Source organism: Amblyomma mixtum, chromosome 1 (assembly GCF_055824585.1).
Source record: "Amblyomma mixtum isolate Tamu chromosome 1, ASM5582458v1, whole genome shotgun sequence".
NCBI classification, from domain to species: domain Eukaryota; kingdom Metazoa; phylum Arthropoda; class Arachnida; order Ixodida; family Ixodidae; genus Amblyomma; species Amblyomma mixtum.
The window spans coordinates 83,085,001-83,106,888 of record NC_143012.1 but is presented as its reverse complement, the minus strand read 5'-3'; the positions used below and the strand labels follow the sequence as shown (position 1 = coordinate 83,106,888).

General features: G+C 46.8%; 1 protein-coding gene across 3 annotated transcripts in view; it reads left to right on the top strand.

The window, feature by feature from the left end:
- LOC149366997 (solute carrier family 4 member 11-like) overlaps positions 1 to 21,888 on the top strand; it is a 138,101-nt gene that overhangs the window by 82,051 nt on the left and 34,162 nt on the right. Inside the window, exons 5-7 of one of the 3 annotated variants that reach the window (XM_089553534.1) lie at positions 7,301 to 7,385; positions 16,153 to 16,474; positions 20,713 to 20,736. In XM_089553534.1, coding sequence (XP_089409660.1) covers positions 7,301 to 7,385; positions 16,153 to 16,474; positions 20,713 to 20,736 — 431 coding nt within the window. Of the gene's footprint in view, positions 1 to 7,300; positions 7,386 to 16,152; positions 16,475 to 20,709; positions 20,737 to 21,888 lie in introns of all 3 variants that reach the window. The other 2 variants (XM_089553527.1, XM_089553540.1) reach the window with 2 other exon arrangements.

Genomic DNA, 21,888 nt, shown 5'->3' with positions numbered 1-21,888 from the left:
GCATCGTGAGCTTCACCTTCGATGGCGTCGCTTTTCTTCCATGGAACAACCGTTTCTTCGCTGGAAACGTAGTGCCGTCATACATGACGTCATTATCGGGACCTCTGCCCGTCGCTGTGCACTTCAGAGAAGCCTGAACGCCGACGACGACTTTATTCGGCGGTTACGCCACCATTTCAAACGCTAGAGCAAAACGATTTCGCAGGCTTTACCAGCATATTTCGCACATTCGGCAACCTTAAACTCATCGAATTCTAAAACCGCTTCAGTTGCCCTTTAAGCGAGGACACTGCACGACGTATGCACCTACGCCCGGCGAAGCGCCGAAAACAGCGTATACATGACACACCTGCCGACAGCGGCCCTCATATTTAGGTCCTTCCTGTTCGCAGCACTTTTTTATTCTTTCTTGTCTACCTCTCTTCCTTCCTTTATTCAACGAGTCTGGTTTGACCTTTTCGCAGCGCCCTCCCCTGTAATCGCGAAACCTGGCACGCACGTTTGGAGAACTTCCGAAAGGTCAAACCTGTGATCCCTGCGGTTGTAGTGGGCAAGAAGAGCGACTCGAATCTCTCTCTCGGCGCGCGTCGACTCGCTCGCGGGTGATGAGCCCTACTCGTTGCGGCAGTGGCTGTGGTCGCTCCTTCTCTGATCGTGGGCCGTTCAGCGCTGGGCGTTGGCCTCGGAACGAGCGGTAACGACAACTCGAAAAAACAAATGTGCCGTAAGGCCGAGCGCGTTGTGGTTTTTGTAGCGAAAGCTAGACTAGATGGGATGCAATTCGCAGTGAGCCTCCGAATGCCCTTGAAACGACCTTGAGATAAATCATGGCTAGTATTCCTATCCATGTGTGGCCCACTTAGTGCACCACCATCGACCTGGAACTTTGACCTTAAAGTTTCACCTTGACCATTGACCTTTGACCTTGGCATAGTTGGACACATTTCGCTGTAGGCCTCCGAATGACCTTGAAACGACCTTGAGATAAGTCATGACTAGTGTTGCTACGCGCATATACCTAACTATGTGTGGTTGATTAGTGGACCACCGTCGATCTTGAACTTTGACCTTCAAATTTGACCTTGACCTTTGACCTACAACTTTGATCTTGAGCTTTGACATTGAATTTTTACCTTGCAAGGTGTCGGCAGAGGCAGTAAGAAAGGCACGTGGTGATCACGATGTATCACGTGATTCGATTCACAGCGGTGACGTCAGGTATGAGGTATATATAGGAAGGGGAGAGAGCGCTAGGAGTGCACGTATAGTCAACTACATCTTCGAACGTTGCGACAAGCCGCTTATGACCATCCGGCAGACAACGCTTGCTTGTGTAGCCTTCGCTACCTCAAACTCGGTTCGGCAGAGTTGAACCGCTGCCTAACTTTTTTTTTTTGGTTGTTTGTTTGGTTGCGGAATGCTCGTCGCCGTTTTCACCTGTTCTTCCGTCAAAACGGCCAGGCAGGCAGACGGCGGCAGCTTGGGCGTTTTCCGCCTCATTATAGTGATATTGCTCCAGCTTTGCGCAGAGTGGCGCTGGGCTGAGAGAGTCGCAGGCTGTATTCATGGAGCTTCACGTGGTTGTAAGTAGTTTTGGCGATTGGTATATGCCCAAGCACTCGCCAGTCTGGACAGCCGAGGTTGTTCCAGTGTAATTGGGTTAATACCCTGAAATGGGGTAGATTTGAAGCTTGCCCAAAACCTATGGACAAGAGCATTTTTGAGCGGGACACCTGTTATGAGCGCAATTTTTTTTTCATATAATGTAAGATTTCACTATAACAATCAATGTATCCGCAGATCATCCAATGGCAGTCTGAATTTCTTTCTCTATTAACGTTTCTGCTATAGTCAAAAGCGTTCCCCAGTGGTCTTTTATGAAGTCTTAACTCTTCAATGCGATCGATGGAAATATTTTGAGAGAAATACTTTGCTACATAAAAGATGAATGGATAATTACCTTCAATATTTCTATAGCCGTAACTTACAATTCACCAATGCTCAAAATTTTTGTCCAAGAATGGCGGACGTGAAGGGTCCGTTTACTCATTACCATTCACCTGGGTATTGGCAAATACGGTGGCAAAAGAAAGCTTTGCAGCTTTCTCTTAAACTTGGAAGTTGAAGAACTCGTCCTAGTTCACGGCATTAACCCGGTGTCCACCGCTTGTTTCTAGAGCGCCTACCTTGGGTGAGTGGTGGTCCCTAGTTCGATCCATGAACCAGTGCAAATTTTCCTTTATCTTCGAAGATTCTTTGAAAACTGTATAGATTTCTTTTTGAGCCACATAACTGACCTTTGTATTCCTAATGACTAAATATTCCCTCAATTCATGACACCCGTGATACCCCGTGCACATGCCTATCTTTAGTCATTCGCACATCACGTAACGCGAGTTCTAGCTTCTGCCGCGATGCATAGTTTTAGTGGCGTGGACTGTACAGCGGTCGTAAACCCAAACTGCCGTGTTTGCTCTTGCAAGTGCCGAAGGGAAATCGATGAAAGCAGGAGACAGGTGGCAGAGGCTTGCGGTATGTGGGATGCGGGGGTGATGCATGGCGTTCGCTAATTGAACCGCGTTCATTCACACCGCGACACCTACGCCCTCTGTACGGGGTAAAAACAAGCAGCTCCGCGGTTCACACCTCGCATCTGCTTTGCAGCTTTCCGTGGGTGCTAAGGGGTTTGTTGCCGCCATTGAAGCCCACACGTGGTTTATTCCCTGAGAGAAGCTTGCGAAGAGAACGAGGGGGTTGGCAGGAGAGGAAAGACGCGGTAACTGCCAACCTCCGGATGAACAGATCAACCAAGCTGTGAGGGAAGCGACGAGGGGCTGAAAGGGGGGGAGTGGTGGAGTGAAGTTTGCGCAGTAACGTAGTGCAGCGAAATAACGGTTAAGGCCTTTCGTGGGTGGGCGCGTGCTAAACCAGCATTGATCAGAACAGCTTTTATTTCTCTGTTTCCCCTCTCAACGTTCTGTCCCGTGTCGAGGCGTCGAAACTTGTTCCCTCTGACTAGACACTGCAGGCTACGGTAATGTTGCCACAAGGTTGCACATGATCGTTAGTGCACTGGGGAACTGTGGTGTTTTGGAATGAATGAATGAATGACTTAATTAGTAATTGAATGAATGAATGAAAGACTGAATGAATGAATGAATGAATGAATGAATGAATGAATGAATTAATCAATCAATCAATCGATCGATCGATCACTTACGATACCATGACGTTGACATGTATTCATTCATTCATTCATTCATTCATTCATTCATTCATTCTCCCATTCATTCATTCTACGCAACGCCTTTACTCAATGCACTCATAATCTTGTGGGAACCTTCTTGCAATATTGCCGTAGCGAGCAGCGTCTAGTCTGAGAGCAAGTTTCTTGGCATGGTATGGTGAGGTCTAGTGTAATTTGGCGTGGGGTTGTATAGAGTGGTGTGGTAAGGTACGGTATGTTATGATGTAATGTGCTGTGGAGTGGCGCGGTATGGTACGGTATGGTATGGTCTGTTTATGGTATGGCATGGTATGGTATGCCTTGGCTTGGTGTGGTATGGTATGCTATGCTATGGTATGGTATAACGTGGCGTGGTGTGGTGTGGTGTGGTATGGTATGGTATGGTTTGGTACGGTATGACATGGTATGGTATGGTATGCCGTGGCGTGGTGTGGTATAGTATGGTATGCTATGGCATGCTATGGTAGGCTATGCTATGATGTCGTATGGCATTTAGAGTTCAACCTCCCGAAACTGCACATGGGAAGCAGTGGTGGATGGCTGCTGTTCATTTTCGACCACCCAGGGCTCATTAAAGTGCACTTACGTCGCACAGAACATGCGGCACGTACGTGGATTAGCGTGAATGAAGTACTTAGTGAATTTTAATTTGTGTGTAACGAGGCGCGTTCTTCAGTGTGGACTGATATGGCCGAGTGGCCATACGTTCTGAGCGCATGTAAGCCTCGACAAAGGAGCTCACGCAATCAAAAAGCGCTCGATGGTTTAGCGCAAATATTTTCTTTTGAGGGGAACTGGGGCACTGACAACTGAGATTATTTATTCTGGTACGAGGGCACATAAATACATTTCATGCGTATGCTCAAAACAATCAATTAACTGCCACCGGCTGTGTCGCATGCTCCTTCGTTTCTTGATTAGTTCTAACTCCTCGCTTGATAACGACACCGAGGGTGTGCTTACGCACTCGTCTTCACCGGCCTCCCATATCTCAAAAGCTTCTTTTATTTTCTTGTGGCTGCCCTTATAAAAATGGTCTACAGACAGTCTATAGACTTCTTTAGACACTACTGCCTTCCTATAGATATTTGTCTTTTTCTCTATTCATAGTCTAGAGACTGTCTAAAGACAAAAGCATACTAAAAGTGTATGGCCATAAATCTATAGATTTCTATAGCATTTTTATTGCCTACAGACTGTTCTCGAGGATTTGTCTATAGAGAGTCTATACACTTTATAAAGAGAAGTCTACAGACAGTCTATAGACCTAACAAATTTTGTAAGGGCGCCGAGCTTCCTAGCGCTGAAGGGGCGCTGTTGTGAATCTCCATTGCCTTTCCTTCTCTACCGAAGGTGTTCCATGTATAGGCTATTATTAGTGGCGCGTATGAATACTAGTTGCGCAGTAAATAACGGCACTTTTTCGGTGAGGCATTTGTAGTTGAAAATGGAATCTTTTTTTCCCTACCAAATGATCCCAGCTCGTGGCGTTGACGATGGCGTCGGGAGAACTATCGCTGGCTGAAAGTGGAGGGCGGAGTGATGTAAGCTTGTAGATTAGTCTTATAAAAGCAGTGACGCAATCGTAATTTGGCTGTGAAAACTTCAGGAAGAACCGGCACCTGTAATTCCTTTTTTTTCCGTGTTCTAGCTTACAAATGTTCTGTTTATATTTGTTACTGTGACGCAATAATCCATCGATATAGACCATATGCACTTTGTGTTTAGAGTCCCATTAATGCGAACCTAGGGGCAGAAAGTGTGTTGAGTTTGGCCATTGCATCTTAGTGGATTGTGAGATTTTAACATCCCAAAGTGACTCAGGCTATGAGGGATATTATAACGGGGGACTCGGGATTAATTGAGACCACCTGGGGTTCTTAACGCGCGCTGACATCGCACAGAACACATGCGTTTTTTTTTTTTTGTAATTCGCTTCCATCTAAATACGGCCTCCGCGGCCGGGATCGAAGCCGCAACCTTAGAATCAGCTGCTGGACGCCATAGGCACTGAGCCACCGCGGCGGGTACTGAACCATTGGTACACCTCGTTGATTTCCTATGGTCACCGTAACTATATATATATATATATATATATATATATATATATATATATATATATATATATATATATATATATATATATATATATATATATATATATATATATATATATATATATATATATATATATATATATATATAGTTAGTGCGAGCAGAGGAAGAATTTTATGTCAGGTCTTCTGGTCAGGTTTTTTAGCAAGTAGGAAGGATATAGGTCGTCACTATCAACGTGTTTCCGCACTATCAGACCACATCGTCTAGCTTTTTTTTCGCACCACCTGACGGCATCCTTTAGATTTCTCTGAATTACGAATCAAAATATCCGATTGAGTTTAGTTAGTTAGTTAGTTAGTTAGTTAGTTAGTTAGTTAGTTAGTTAGTTAGTTAGTTAGTTAGTTAGTTAGTTAGTTAGTTAGTTAGTTAGTTAGTTAGTTAGTTAGTTAGTTAGTTAGTTAGTTAGTTAGTTAGTTAGTTAAGCATACTGGAGTCACACAGACCAAGCAGGGGCCAACATTCAAAACGCAAACTACAATCAAAAACTTGAGCTGTCATCGCTACTACATGCCGACAGGTGGCACTAGTTGGTGATGTCCAGGAATGCCAGGCATGAGAGCTGTTTCCAAGCGTTGTGAAGGGCTCTTGTCGACCTTCTAGCTTTGTGCGTGTCTTCACAGCTATGAAAAAATGTGGATGGTGATCTTTGACAAAATATCGGTTAGAAAAGCAGCAGCCTTTGGATTCCGCACAAATAGGTTGCAGGTAAAACAGTTAGGACTGTCTCTCTCACTACGTAGAGCTTCCAGATGGTCATAAATTAGGCAGGACCTCCGCCTCTCGACTGCATAATTGCTGAGGTCAGAGGTCAGGTGAGCAGAGATCGCAATTTGTAACCCTTATTTTGCCGGTTCATTCTCGCGTCTTTTTAGGAATTTTCTTTCAGACCTTTCGTACTAAAGCCGACAAGAAACATTTCTCACTTATTATCTGTCCTCACGTCACGGATGGTCAACAACCAATGTCACAGGGGCAGAAGAACGCACTCCAAATATATTCACAATGCACGCTTCTACGTTAAATTAAATTAAGTTAAGGAGTCGCCATACGCCATGACTTCATCCCAGGCTTCCCAGAATTCGCAAAATTCGCAAAAGCACTTTATGCTTACAGCTGCTGCCGATAACGTGCCAGATGAAAAATTCAGTGCTTCGATCTAGTCCGCCATTCAGCATAGCTTCTAATCAGGTCAAGTGCTACCGGCGACAAGAGGACTCGTTAAGGCAAGAAGAGATGATAATGAACGGGTACGACAGAAGAAAAAATTGCTGAAGTGAAGCGTTAGGAACTGACACAGTAGTTATACATTAGCTAATTGCAACTAAAGTTAGTAATAGTCAGCTTCGTACTGCGCAATATTAGATGTTCACACTAGCGGCTTACCGGAGCCACCTTACTTTCTTGCATGGCCGCGGATAATAATTAATCTGGATTACCACAGCGGGTGTGCACGAGGACAAATATCGTTATATCACCAAGAATCACTGGAGCCAATCTATTTTGATAACATAAACCATTTCTGACCTATCGATCTGCTTCTCCGGGTGTTTTTGAATGAGAGCTACATCGAGGGACATCCGATGTGGGGACGCTTGCGGGTTCAGTTTTTACTGCACAACACAGGAGCCCGCTTAGTCGTAATGCATCTATTTGTAGGCGGTCAAAGGACTACTTTTCTCGAGAGGTACAAATACTATCAGTAATTTTATCAACCAATCAACGGTTTATTCGAAATAAAAAGATGTTGAAAGCTCCGACGAGTTAGCCAAGTCTTTTGTGTTGTTCATTCCATGTCCTGGTTCACTTACGCCACGTCTTTAAGAAGCTTATACTTAGTCGTCTTCTGCCAAACCACTCGCCAAGCGACTTCAGCGCCATCTACACCTGGTGATTGTTTTCACCCGTTCTCTCTGTTTTTTTTTTCTTCTCTCGCAGTGCACCTACTCTCGAGGACGATCCAGGGAACGTGTATGCGAGAGGGGGGAGGCTTCGACTACGACCAATCCTGGATCTGCGCCCTGTGAGCAAGCCGTTTTCAGCTGTCCCAGTCTTATGACATGCAACCTGTGCTTGCGACAAAAGGCCTTAGTTTGCATGCTTGAGCTTTTTTAGTTAAGAGCATGGTGAACACGTTGTCAAAACACAGTCTTTACGTCGTTCTTTGTATTTAGAGGACAACTGCAGAGGTTTAGTAACTCGACAAGCTTAAAGACGCTGAATGCGTGAAACTTCCAGGCAAAGCATGTGAAGTCTTTTTGGGCTAGCATTTGAAATGGTGACGTAATAAGCAATTAAAATCGCGACTGCCTTCAAGCTTCTCCGCAGCGCACAGTGCGAAGTGAGGGACGCGTGTTGACGTCATCTACACTACCGCTATATCTCTAGCGCATAAATGCTTGCTTTGAAGGAAGAATATCAACGCTGCTGAAGGCAAAGCCCGCCTAGCGTTGTTTGGCAGCATCAACGACGCATGGTAGGGTGTGGTAGACGGCAGCGGAAATCTGAAATCATACCGTCCCTGGCGTCGCACTAAGCCTCTCCGCACTCCTCCGGCGCATTGAGGGGAAGCCAAAATTTTAATCTTCGAATGCGTCATCATTTTACATGCTAGCACCCACACAAAAAAAAACTCTGCATGCTTGACCTGCAGCCTATACTGAGTTCAGTCCTTGAATATCGCTCAATTCCTAAAAATTGGTGCAGTTGCCCTTTAAGCCTTTGCAATCTCAGGCATGCCTCTGTAGCTAATGATTGAGTTACAGACCAGCAGTGTATGTGGTACAGTCATGCACTATCAGCGTCAAATGTAACGGGAACAAGCGAAACGGAACTCGAACTGCAAAACTGGAAGATATTACTTTCCTGAGGCAGAATAATTGAGTGGATTATTTTCGCATCGAAAGTGTCAAGACTGCTCTTTGGCAGTGTTAATAGGTGACGCTTGAATTTCCTCTCCAGCCACTAATATTTTTATTGCTTGTGCTGGCGTTTCAGCTATTTTGATCTTATTTCATACTGACGCTGAAAGAACAGGTTTGGTTAAATGTCTTCAGGACACATTACTTGCTTTTCCGCCGCGCAGTGGAGCGCTTGCAACACCTTTCAAGCTCAGAATCTCTCTAAGGTGACAACTTTCTTCCTGACCTTTCTAGACCATTTGTTCTCAAAAGGTACCGCAAGGGCTCCACTGTAGGGCACAGAACCAAACCATGCGACCTGAATACTTTTTTACCAAAGCTGCACAATATTTGCTACGAGTGCGCGCAGTATTTTACGCGTGACCTGTTGCGCCGTCTTGAAGGCATGAAGAAAAAATGATTGTAAGTTTATTCAGACAGGCAACATACGAATAAGGTGGTCAGTCTAGGAGGCTGACAAAAAGGCACGGATGCTTGACAAGTGTCAGTCCACTTTTCTAGAATACGGTGGAAGAAAAAAAATGACCATGCTGGATTGAAATACACTGAAACAGAGGGTACAAGTGATGCATATTACATAGGTACTGAAAACGGAACGCGATAAGAGAGTAAAAAAAAAAGAATATGCTTCAGGTCTTCAGATGTGGCGCGATCCCACTGACACTTCTGCAGTCAGTAACTGAAAGCGCCGACACTCAAAACACAAAGCGGCAAAAATAGAGTAACAAAGGGCGTGTGGTAGAGTAAAGCTTACTCTCTATTTACTACCATATAGGGGTATTTGTGGTTAGAGTGTACCCTTAATGTGTGGACTGCCTAGTGCAGCTGCAGGCCGCAGCAAAGCTAGGCGACAGCTTCAGTCACTCCAAAGGTGGCAGTAGGGTTCGCGCTTCCACTCCAGCCATTGCAGTACTCTTCATTTGCGTTAAGCTAAGTCAGGCAGCGAGCTATGGAAAGTAAAATGATAGGTGTAACGTTAAGAGATCGGAAGCGGGCGGAGTGGGGTGAGGGAGCAAACGCGGGTTAATGACATCCTAGTCGAAATCAAGAGGAAGAAATGGGCTTGGGGCAGGGCATGCAATGCGAAGGCGGGATAACCGCTGGTCCTTAAGGGTAACGGAGTGGATTCCAAGCGAAGGCAAGCGTAGCAGGGGGCAGCAGAAAGTTAGGTGGGCGGATGAGATTAAGAAGTTTGCGGGAATACGGTGGCCGCAACTGGCAAAGGACAGGGTTAAACAGACAGGGAAGAGGCCTTTGTCCTGCAGTGGGCGTAGTCCGGCTGACGATGATGATGATGATTATGAAGTCAGGCAGGCGGTTGGTGGGAAGCTTCGATTAGTGCTGACGCTGTTTCTCCTTCAGCCGCGTGCCATCATTTTTATGAGGAGGGATGACAGTCAGGAGAATATTAACACGATACATTTTTACGTGCCAACTACACGCCTCACAAACGAGGCTGTTCTCAGCCTTCACCTTCACTCACGTGGGTGTGCGCCGAACAAAGAGAATTATAGCAAGGTCTAGAAGTCACGTAGTTTTGAAATCAAGCGCAGCTTAAATGTCAGTGTTAAGACATCAATCACCTTTGATTCGATATCTTGCTCCATGCAGCGTTCTCGCATTTTATTTGTGCCTGGCAGTGATTGTCCCACTTTGAAATGTGATCTCTCTGGCGACAGCGTACGAGCTTCTACAAAATGCTGCTCCCCCTTCAGTCACGTTTCGACCTTTTACGCTCCCGATGTTCTCACGAACGGAGTAGATTGCATGAATGGCAGGTTAGCAGGGGTTTTGGTAGTCATGTGTGCGGATGAAATGAGCACTAAGGTTGCCGCAGCTGGCACAAGACAGGGTAGATTGGAGGTATCATCATCGTCATCATCATAGTTATCATCATCATCAATTATTTATTAACCCTTGATGGAAGATTACGTCGGCTTAGGGCAGGTAGCGGCCGCTGATCCAGATGTAACGACTTCACTGCTACCATCGTCCTCCATAAAGTCAGCAATAAAATTCCAATAAGGAAGGGTGTCAGGCAGGGAGACAAGATCTCGCCAATGCTATTGCCACGTATCATTGTAGTGTTTGTTCGTTCACGCTCAAGGCTGCAGGAAAGGGCTGTTATCATTTGTGTTCGTGACGCGAGAAGCGACCGGGTTAATCTCGATTGATCACAGCCATGCCGAGCTGCATCTAGGTTTTTCCAGATTACTGTAGATGATCTTGTCCTGCTATCGGGAAGTTTCCTTGCCGGCTTTAAATTGAGCGATGACGCGAGCGGCAGGGATTCGTAGTTCGACGACCGACGAGCACGTTTGTTGCTTACGCCGCCGCCGAGTGATTCAGTTATTTTGCGGGCGCAAGTCAGCCCAAATAAAGAGCTTCGTTTGCAAGTATTTCTGGTGTCTTCCTGACCGCTGGACTGCCGTCACTAAAACGTGACATCTGGTGGAGGTGCTGGGTAGCCTTCCAGGTACCGGACAACCCCTGCAAGTAGTGACGCCAGCCCTTTGAGTTATTCGCCGGAAGACCTGACTCCAGTCTACCACGCAGCCTGTGGAGCCTCCAGCCATGACTTACGCCGCAGCAGTGCGCCGTCCTGTACCTCGATGACGGGACCCAAGCCCCAATCGCCCTTAGCCAGCTGCGCTGCAGCGCCGCCCTCTCGCCCCAACTCGCCCGTCCTACGAGCGTCGTACACGGCCGAGGAAATATGTCGAGTGGAGAACACCCGACCAGCGCCGCCCACAATGCTTCTACTGCGGAGAAGCCGGTCACATTCTCCGGTACTGCCCATACAGGAGAATGGGCATCCGAGGGTTCCCTTACGACGCCCGACGACCCCGACCCGGCCAGCGACCAGCCGAAATTGAGGATTTTTTGCGTCGGGGAGGATACTCATCGCCGAGCCGCCTATCGCGTTCTCCGTCGCCATCGTCATGGCGCTAAGTAACTGCTAGCCGAGGCTACGCAGTGCGTGGACGCTTCCCCAGCCCCCGAAGGTTAAACTGAATAAAGCAGCCCCTGGAGGTGAGGTTGCTTCTGAGCGCAAGAACTAAGACCCTCCATCGACGAAAACACAAGACCATGCCCCCTACGACGACGACGAACCCTACGACAACGACGACCCCTACGACAACGACGACCCCTTCGAAGACGACGACCCCTTCGAAGACGACGACCCCTTCGAAGACGACGACCCCTTCGAAGACGACGACCCCTACGAAGACGACGACCCCTACGAAGACGACGACCCCTACGAAGACGGCGACCCCTACGACGACTACTACGACGACAAATACGACGACAAAAACTACAACACCGGCGGCGACGATGACACGGCCAGACTTGAAGCCTTTACCGCTGCCCTTACACCTTATTAGGAAAGCTAAAGGACTCTAAGTTCTCGAAGCATTCTCCGTGCTTAATTTCATTTTAAAGCATCGAGACGATGCTTCTTCGGAAGGGGGGTAATGCCACGTATCATTGTAGTGTTTGTTCGTTCACGCTCAAGGCTGCAGGAAAGGGCTGTTATCATTTGTGTTCGTGACGCGAGAAGCGACCGGGTTAATCTCGATTGATCACAGCCATGCCGAGCTGCATCTAGGTTTTTCCAGATTACTGTAGATGATCTTGTCCTGCTATCGGGAAGTTTCCTTGCCGGCTTTAAATTGAGCGATGACGCGAGCGGCAGGGATTCGTAGTTCGACGACCGACGAGCACGATTGTTGCTTACGCCGCCGCCGAGTGATTCAGTTATTTTGCGGGCGCAAGTCAGCCCAAATAAAGAGCTTCGTTTGCAAGTATTTCTGGTGTCTTCCTGACCGCTGGACTGCCGTCACTAAAACGTGACACTATTCACCGCCTTTTTACAGGAGATATTCAGAGGCCTGAATTGGGAACAGTTGGCGATAATAGTTAATGGAGAATACCTAACCAATCTTCGATTCGCTGATGACGTTGCCTTGCTAAGTCACTCAGGACAAGAACTGCAAAGCATGATCAATGAGTTAGGCAGAGCAGAACGGTGGGTCTAAAAATTAACATGCAGAAGACCAAAGTAATCTTCAACAGTCTAGCAAGAGAACAGCAGTTCGCAATTGGTAGCGAGGTGCTGGTAGTAAGAGAAATGTCTACTTAGGGCATGTAGTGGCAGCTGATCCGGATCAGGAGAGGGAAATAACTAGAAGAATAAGAATGGGGTGGAGCGCATATGGCAGGTTCTCTCAGACCATGAATGGCAGTTTACCAATATCCCTCAAGAGAAAAGTATACAACAGCTGTATCCTACCGGTACTCACCTATGGGGCAGAAACGTGGAGGCTAACAAAGAGGATTCAGCTTAATTTCAGGACAACGCAGCGAGCTATGGAAATAAAAATGATAGGTGTAACGTTAAGACATCGGAAGCGGACGGAGACGGTGAGTTAACAAACGCGGGTTAATGACATCTTAGTTGAAATCAAGAGGAAGAAATGGGCTTGGACAGGGCATGTAATGCGAACACAAGATAACCGCTGGTCTTTTAAAGGTGACAGAGTGAATTCCAAGAGAAGGCAAGCGTAGCAGGGGGCGGCAGAAAGTGAGGTGGGCGGAAGAGATTAAGAAGTTTGCAGGATACAGTGGCCCTAGCTTGCAAATAACAGGGTTAATTGGAGAGGCATGGGAGAGATCTTTACCCTACATTGGAAGTAGTCAGTATGATGATGGTGATGAGGATGAACCCTTAAGGGTCCCATAGGGACATTACATAATGGGGGATACAGCGAACTCAAGTGAAACATGACCACTATGCAACACGTTTTGCCCAGGCTTCTTATATACGGTGCCAGATGTCCTTGGTTTAAACCACGCTTTAACTCTGCGTCCCCCGTAAAAAAAAAAAAGAAAGATTAAATAGGAAACATTATGCTGGTAGGAAACGCCAACAAGAGAAAAAATTTGTACTCCCAGCGTGCAGGCCTCCTGCGCAGGCCTCCAGCGTGCAGACTGACGCAGGCCTCCTCTAGCGGCCATTGGGAAAAAGAAAACTGTTTCGGTCGAAGGTAGCTTGTAGTTTAAAATGCATCATGTGTAGTGCGAGTGACCACTAGCGAAACTCTCTTAATTATGACGTCACTGAGCACGACGTGCGACGTTCAAAGCAGCAATGTGCTGAGCACAGGTGCGGCAACTCGCACGGCCGTCCGCTGGCGTGACGTTTGGTTCCGCTTGCATTCGCTGCTCGACGCAATCAGCTTCGGCTTTCGCAACTCCCCACCACCCGGCTTCAGTACGGCAGACAGCTTTAGTTGGGCGTGTATACGCAATGGGGTTTACGCAAGCAAGACGTGCTAACTAACGCGTGGACGCACACTGCTCCACTTTCAGTTATGCGTGAATGCAGTTTTTACTGAAAGTTTACTTTCGCGCAGTCATCGCGTGGCCGAACTTTTTCGCTCGCGTTACCAGTTAGCATTTGTGGGATTATGTCTCACTACAACCTTTTCAAACTAAAGTATTGCTACCGTCACGTGTTTTTCTTTTCAAGAACGCAGGTAATGCCTGCCTCTAATTTTCCCTGTACGGGATGAGCACTTTAGTCCCGGATACCCGAAGGCGGCTTGGATGGACTTGCGGAGGATTTTACATACTCGTAACAACAACAACAACCAAAATAAAGTCGGGACGGTTACTTCTGTATAACGCGAGATTCAGCGATAGCTGTTCCCGGCGAGTAATATAGTATCGTTTTCTTCCGTTACTAATCTCTTCTGTTCTGACAGAGTGCACGTGATATCAAAATTTTTTCACTCGTTACTGGTGGCAGCACACCATTCAGTGTGGTGCGGTACCATGCCGCGTTGCAGTGACGTCAGTAAACGCTGACCAATCATGGTGACGCGTGGTGGTGGCGTCATGTGTGACACATTTGCGTGCTGGCCAATCAGAGTGGCGTGGTGTTACGCCGACGTCTCAGAAACGGGAAACGTTCCCTTAATAGCTGTAGCTGTAAAAATGGCGGCAAAACGTCGACCTCAGTGGCATGTGTTCAGCGCTGACCGAGATCGATATGACAACGATAGGCCAGGGGTTTGCTATCCTTCTGTGGTGCGGGAGGTCCGGTGTTCGTATCCCGGCGTCGCCGCCTGGTATGCACCACAGGCTTTCTACTCGGTTCATGATTTCTCCGGGCGCAGTACTCGGCTGGCCCGGGGGTGAAATTTGTGGGACAATGGTTCTTTGAGACCGCAGCGGAGGTTTATACGTTTGAGCGTCCGCCTCACAAGCAGGAGGTTGCAGGGTTCGATCCCCAGTGCCGCCGGGTACCCACCGGTCATACAATGGGTACAGCCTTTCCCCTGCCTGGTGCTCGGCTTCTTTAGGGTGAAATGCTCGGAAAATGGGTCAGCGACCACACCTTGAGTAGAGGAAGAAACCCTTGTGTCACGGAGCTCTTTGGCCACAGATGCCCTTGCGCCACAAAAATTCATCATCATCATCATCATCACGATGGTTCTTTTACCTCACCGCGAGCAAACCACAAACACATTAGCCTTAATGTTCGGCGAAGTTCCCCTTGCGCCATTAAAATCACGTTAGTAGCGTCGAGTCAGCCATCTCGTTTAAGTCTAGCGCAGCCGCCTGTTCCTGCGTTCGAACGCGTTGGCGTTAATCGTAAGCGTTTATAGCGCGAGTGTGGTAATGTTCAAGTCTCAGCTGCAATCACTGACGCGACAGCGAGGATGAGTTCAGCCGCTATGATGTAGCAGGAAAAACGGATCAGCTGTTGTCACGTAGCCGTCTCCTACGTATTATGAGCTCCAACCAATGCGTCTGGATCAGAGCAGACGCGCCCACTACGAGGACAATTCCAGAATAAGGGCTTAAGTCCACTCCACATAAAGTCCATTGGAGTAATACAAGAGGCGTCCTAGGTACACGAGCACAGAGGCAGTAAAATGGAGCCTAAAGAGGTAGGCCTCCGCCCCGCACCGCTCCACTGCAATACACAACTTGATTGTTATTCGTAATATTCGCTGCGTAAGAAGTGGTTCGAATGCGTGTGGAGTAATGGAGAGAAGAACCATAGCCGCAGTGTCATTGACCGGAGGTCACGTCGGGCTGTGTTGGGTGCATCGTGACCCTCTCGGTGCTCAGAGGCTTTCAAGCGACGAAAAGTTTTGCACAGGCCAGAGGCAAACTTCACTCGTGTGGGCTCTTTATTTCTGACAAAGAACGCGCACATGCGTCATAAAAGAAGCGATTCAAAGTAAGAGTCCAAGAATTGTGGCTATCACTCCCCCTCAATTTCCTTAGCACACAAAAGGTGTCGACAGTCGACACAACGCAGCCTCCTGATAAATGTAGGTACTTGCAGATCCTCCCTAAAAAAATGACGCATGAGAAAAGGTGCCAGTTTTTAAAAAAGGAGCCAACACTTGCCACATAAATGATGCCTTTTAAGGGACCTTCTGTAGATACCTTTTTTCCCTAAAAGACTGTCGCATCATGTCGTATACTGACCTCTCTCTATGATACCCTAAAACCCAGCCCAAGCAGGACTAGCAAAATGGCCCAATATCGGAAATGTATTGGAAAAGGCCGGTACTGCAAAGGACCACAGCGAAACCATCCATTTCCTGTATTGGGCCAATTGTGCTGCTTCGGAGAGTGGTAGTTGGAGGGAGTAGTGAAAGTTCACTTGTCTTGGCACTTTTTTACTCCTTTTCCGGCGTGTGTGCCCTTTTCACTACGAGTGTTGCCCGGAAGTGCACATACTCCGTTTCCCGGCGGTGAATCTCGACGCTTTTTTTACTCCCTTTCCGGTGTATATGCCCTTTTTCACTCCGACTGTTGCCCATAGTTACTCCGTCTGTGGTGCAGGTGCGCGCTGCCGTCCCTGCAGAAGCGTCACGTGGCTGTGGCGCGGCTCAAGCACCCGGCCAACATGGGTCGCACCTGCCACGAGGTGCGCTTCTTCATCCTGGTGCTGACCCCGAGCAAGGAGAAGGGCACCAAGAACGCCCTGGAGACGGGCCGCACCTTCGCCACCATCTTCGCCGACATGGACTTCCGGCAGCGCCTCCTGGAGGTGCACTCCGAGGCCGAGTTCAAGAATGTGCTGCTCAAGCACGCCCAGGACCTGGCCGCCGAGCAGAGCAACCCGGCGCCCCTGCGGGGATCCCAGGCGCAGCTAGACTTCCCGGTAAGCCACCCGCAGGAGTACCCCAATTTGACGCCATTGCGGAGTGTGTCATCACGGTGTTTAGCGTCGTTGCGGAGCATCATTACCCCGGTCCAGGACGAATTTTTCTTTAACTGCGAAGTTTCCGAGAAAGCTATATAGCTTTCATTTGTAACAAGGGAGTAATTACTCATTGACATCCACCCGAGCGCAGCCATACGGCTACAAAGGAAAGCTATTCAGCTTTCTCAGAAACTTCGTAGTTAAAGAAAAATTAGTTCTGGTCCGGGGTTCGGATCCAGGACCACCGCTTCACCGGAGCAGTCGCTCTACCAACTAAGCTAACCGGGACGGCAAGCTTATGGTAGGGCGAGAGAGATTTGATCAATAACTCGAAGTGGGAACATTGTTGGTCGAATGTTTAGGGGAATCCCGCAAGGTGGAGTAGATTTGTAATAAGGGAATAATTACTCACTGACATGCACCCAAGCGAAGCCATACGGTTACAGAGGAAAGCTATACAGCTTTCTCAGAAACTTCGTAGTTAAAGAAAAATTCCTCCTGGTCCGGGGTTCGAACCCGGGACCACCGCTACACCGGAGCAGTCGCTCTACCAACTGAGCTAACCGGGACGGCAAGCTTATGGTAGGGCGAGAGCGAATTGATCAATAACTCGAAGTGGGAACAGTGTTGGTCAAAGTTTGACCAATAGCTTTCATTTGTAACCGTATGGTTGCGCTTGGGTGGATGGATACCAATGACTAATTACTCCCTTATTACGAAGTTATGTCAGACTGTCACCCCCGCAGAGTGGAGCCGGTTAGAGTGTGACGCTTTTGTTGTTCTTGTTGTTGTGCCCAAGAAGATAATGACGCGTACCCACTGCGAGGTATTGGCCAGGACACAGGCTAATTGCGCACGAACAGATGCAATGATACTTCATCAAAAATTCTTTTCGGGCTTGTTGATGCATTTTAAATCTAAGAAAAATAGAAGCGCCAAAGCATGCAACCACAGAAGAAGAAAGAACAGTACACAACCGCTGACTCTAAAAAGAAATGAACTAAATAAAACTGTCAACTTGAACTGTCGACTAAAAAAAATTGACAGTCAGCGCTTGTGTCTTGTTCTTTCTTCTTCTGTGGTTGCATGCTTTAGCGCTGCTATTTTTCTGATATTCGAAATGCAGTGAGTTTGTTGAGAAATTGCATGCTGCAGACGTGGCCGTAGTGAGTCCCCTGCGGAGGGCCGAACTCGTGGTGCATTTGTAGCTGGTGACGGAGCGACCGAGTCGATTCGAGGGGCAACCCAAAACAGTTTTATTTTGTAAACAAACAATAACGTAACAGTTAACATAAGAACAGATAGACCAATCACAGCGGATGCGCGTCAGAGCAACGCGTCATGTGATTGCCCAAAACGACTGGCATCATAATGCTGAACCATGGTTCGTTGTTACTAGCGTACTTAGCAGCGGCATGTTGGCAAGCTGCGCTTGACCATAGTGCTACAGCGCGGTAATGATGATGCGTGAATGCGCAGTGTTTATTATCAACCGCTAGAGCATGGCTCAGAAACCACATTTGCTCAGTCGCTTTTAACTAGTCGAAACTTCACATTCGCACGGCAAAGAACAGACCATAATGTATTTAAGCACATTCCAACAATACTTCGCCGAATCTCGCCACCGTTCACTGCAGCTTCAGTCTTCGTTTCGGCATGGATGAGTTCAACAAAAAGGAATTCTTTGTTGTCCACATAATTCTCGCTATAAATAAGCTCTCTTCTAGTTATATTTGAGTTAAGGAAAACCCATGCACCAACTAAGTGTTCCCTGTTTGTCACGGTTGTTTATAGCTATTTAAAAGCATACTCAGCACAACTATCTCTTATTTTTGTTCATGGTGAAAATCAATTCTGAGGCTTTTTCTTGCTATGTTGATGTCTTTCCGGCATTTTTGTAGGGAAAATCAGATTTCAAAATTTTCTAACCATTCGATTCAAACTCGAAACGTCATGACCGGCAAGGACTCCGTGACCATCGTTTAAAAGGGCCTAGTGGCGTATCATAGCCTCAGAGATCCACGTAGAGATATCGGTCTTAACGTAGCCGCAGTTTTCTTGTGAATACGGCCAATGATGGCGATATTTAGATTTCATTTTCCGACATTTCCTATATTATTGAAGTTGCGTTTTCAATATGTTCTCCGTGGCCCTTTAAAACATCTAATGGTACGCACACACACACTTAGGCAGACTTAAGAATCGATTCTCCTAACTGTTGCTTACTATGACTTCTAGTGTTGGTCATGCATAGTTCGATTTTGATAACCGCGAGCCTATCCGCTGCACATTTTTTCCCGCGACGTGTGATTTCTTTTCACTTTAAAAACGAAAGGCAGATGCGTGAAGAAATACTGATTCGCACTCAATGACACGCCGCTGTGATTCCTGGGAGGCTTATGAAGCCTGTGGTTGGGTGCTGTCACAAAGTTTGATTGTGCTTTACTGTTATTGAGTTTTAGTGAAGACTGTCAGCAGAGCATGTGCCAATCTGCTTCATGGAATGGGCCTTCAAGTTCCTTTCTTGGTCAAAAGTGTAGTTGCGAGTCCTTCGTGCTTTTCCACTCTGTCCGTTGTGCTTTTTCGTCTTCTTGCTGTTTTTGTTTACAAATATGAAATTAAAAAAAAAAACAAGTTTCATCTTGCCGGACCTGGTGAACTATGAGTAAGTTCCCTAGTTACAATAGCCACATCAACATTTTTTTTGTTCAACCCTAGGAAAGTGCATGTGATGCTCCCCTGTTTATTCATGATGCCATTCTACCGTCCCGAAAATTTCTCCAAACTAAAGAGCACATCGTACTCGTTACCGAAGCTGACAACCTGTTATTTAGTTAGCGCCCTGTGGCAGTAATTTCAGATTCATCATATACACAATAAATACATTGCTTCTCTTCGACGTCCACAGCTCTAGAACAACATCAATGCCATTTATTTCCTGAAACTCAGTTTTATGTCAGCTCCGGTCACGAGGGCAATGAACTCTTGAGTGTCGCAGGTGCCCTGTACAGTCGGGAGCAAAGGTTTTGTATACCACGCAAGTTTCGACTAAACTTCATTGTACCGCCACGTGACAGCCGAACCTGGTGTCAAGACAGTCGAAATGGAGGGTGCATGCACACCGGTTTCCTAGTTGTGATCTGTTTCTGTTCTGCTTGAAGAAAAAAATTCAGGGGGCACTTTGGCTCTCTAAAGGGCTGCAAGGCGAAAGCGTTTCCTGGCGCACTGTTTATTTTTATTTACTTTTTTATTTTTCATATTTTGTTTTTATTTACTTTTTATTTTTCATATTTTGTTTTTATTTACTTTTTATTTTTCATATTTTGTTTTTATTTTTATTTTTGCACCTTTTCTTATTTTTATTGTTTTTTATTTTATTTTCGTATCTTATTTTTATTTATTTTTATTTTTGTTTATTTTCTTATGTTTATTTTTATTTTTCCTTTTGTGGACTTTATTCCTTTTATTTTATTTATGAAACTCATGCATTCAGTAGATGCGCCTTTATTCATGCTCGAACCTTGAGCCTCCGTGGCGGAGTGGTATCGTCTTCGCTTCAAATGCCAAAGGCCCTGGTTCGTTTCCCACCCTCGGCGCAGTTTCTTTTTAAGCAGTGACGCCGAAAGGCGGACAAATCTGCCGACGCCTCGGCTAACGACAGTATGAGGCATTAAAGGCTTTCGCCTTAATACCGTAAATATACGGATCGATCAGTCGAAGCTCGTGTGGTGTACACTGCATTTGCTCCCGACAGTATATATCATAGATTTTGTATAAAAGCAGCTTACTGCTGTAGTAAGGCATTTGTCTGGGCTAGTCGGTACATTGTTCAAACTGAAGGCACAGCGCACGAAAGACAGGATTAAGGCAGAGACTGTGTTTGTCTCTGCCTTAGTCCTGTCTTTCGTGCGCTGTGCCTTCAGTTTACTGTTGTAGTGCCACTTACAAAGAGTTCTACCGAATCTTGCAATAATGATCACTGAGTAATTGATCCTAAAATAAATAATCACCCGATAACAAATAACACTCGGCCGAGACGTAAAGCCTCGGATTTCTTTTTTAAAAAAAGCAAAGCTGGCTTCATTGACCCGCATGGAGAGACGTCCTTGAGCAGCTTCCCCTTGCGGGGGCCACTCTCTCTCTCTTTCCTTCCTCTCTCCTCCCCCCTCTCTCCCACATCTCTTCTGCTCCAGCAGCAGGCCGCCCGAAGAAAGCGTGAGGTGAGGGCGTAGGCGCAGGGATGCCACGTAGCACAGTAGATGGCAGTGTCGCCCAATTCGAACGCGGAACACACGGCAGCATTGGAACAACGCAGATCCTGGGGTAGTCCTGAAACGTTTGCCAATTTCGGCACGAACAACATTGTCAGTCGTGACAATGTTAAGCCGGCTACATTACTTGCTTCTAAACAGACCCGTTATCTGAAACGGCGAAATCGTGACCCCCCCCCCCACCCGTTCTCCATTTAACCCATCAACCAATATTAATGAAGCACGTATAACACGAAACCCAACTGCATTCAGAATTCAACTACAGAGAGAAGACACCGGACGTAGTCGCTTTCATAACAGTCATAGCGACAAACTTGTCTTCTTCCCGGAAACCGCAAAAATATAGCATGACAGATACTGTCTAAGGAAGCCCCATCAAACAACCAGGTTTCAGTAAGAGGCTTACGTTGCCGCCGCCATGGCTGCAGAACTAGCAGCAGTTTTAAGCATAAGAAAGATTGTTCACAGCAAGACCTACTGAACTACAGACCTGCACATATGGCGGGGTCCTATGGAGCAGCGTGCGGCGCCAACTTTCGTTAGCTTATTGGCCGTTGAAGGCGCTCGGTTGACCTGTTCGTCTGCTATGATCATCATCATCGTTTGCCAATTTGAGCAAGATATTTAATACATTTGTTTCGTCTTCTTCTGCTATCTTAACATCAACGATAAAAATATCCACAATAACGACTTTTTTCGCTCTGGATGAGTATAAAAAACGTCTTTCTTTTTATCCGCTTTCTTTTCGTCAGCACCACCGTGCCTAGCATAGATAAATGGATGTTAATGATTACGTGGACAAACGACGAAACTGCCTTCTTTGAAATAAAATGATGGAGGAAGCCATCTTGTTCAACAGGTATAATGTAGCGCCACGCTTCCCGTAGGTGCCTTTTCCTAGCGGCAAAAGGCATGAACTAGAACATGCGCGCTGGAGCAGTGCCAAATGTGCAGGTCTTTAGTTCAGTAGGTCTTGGTTCGCAGTCACCGACCCAATTGCTATGAGACATCCGGATGCAACACACCATGAATCCGTACTGAAAAAAGTTGTATTATCCAATAACCTCATACAGGTTTTGTCATACAAATGTCATACAATTT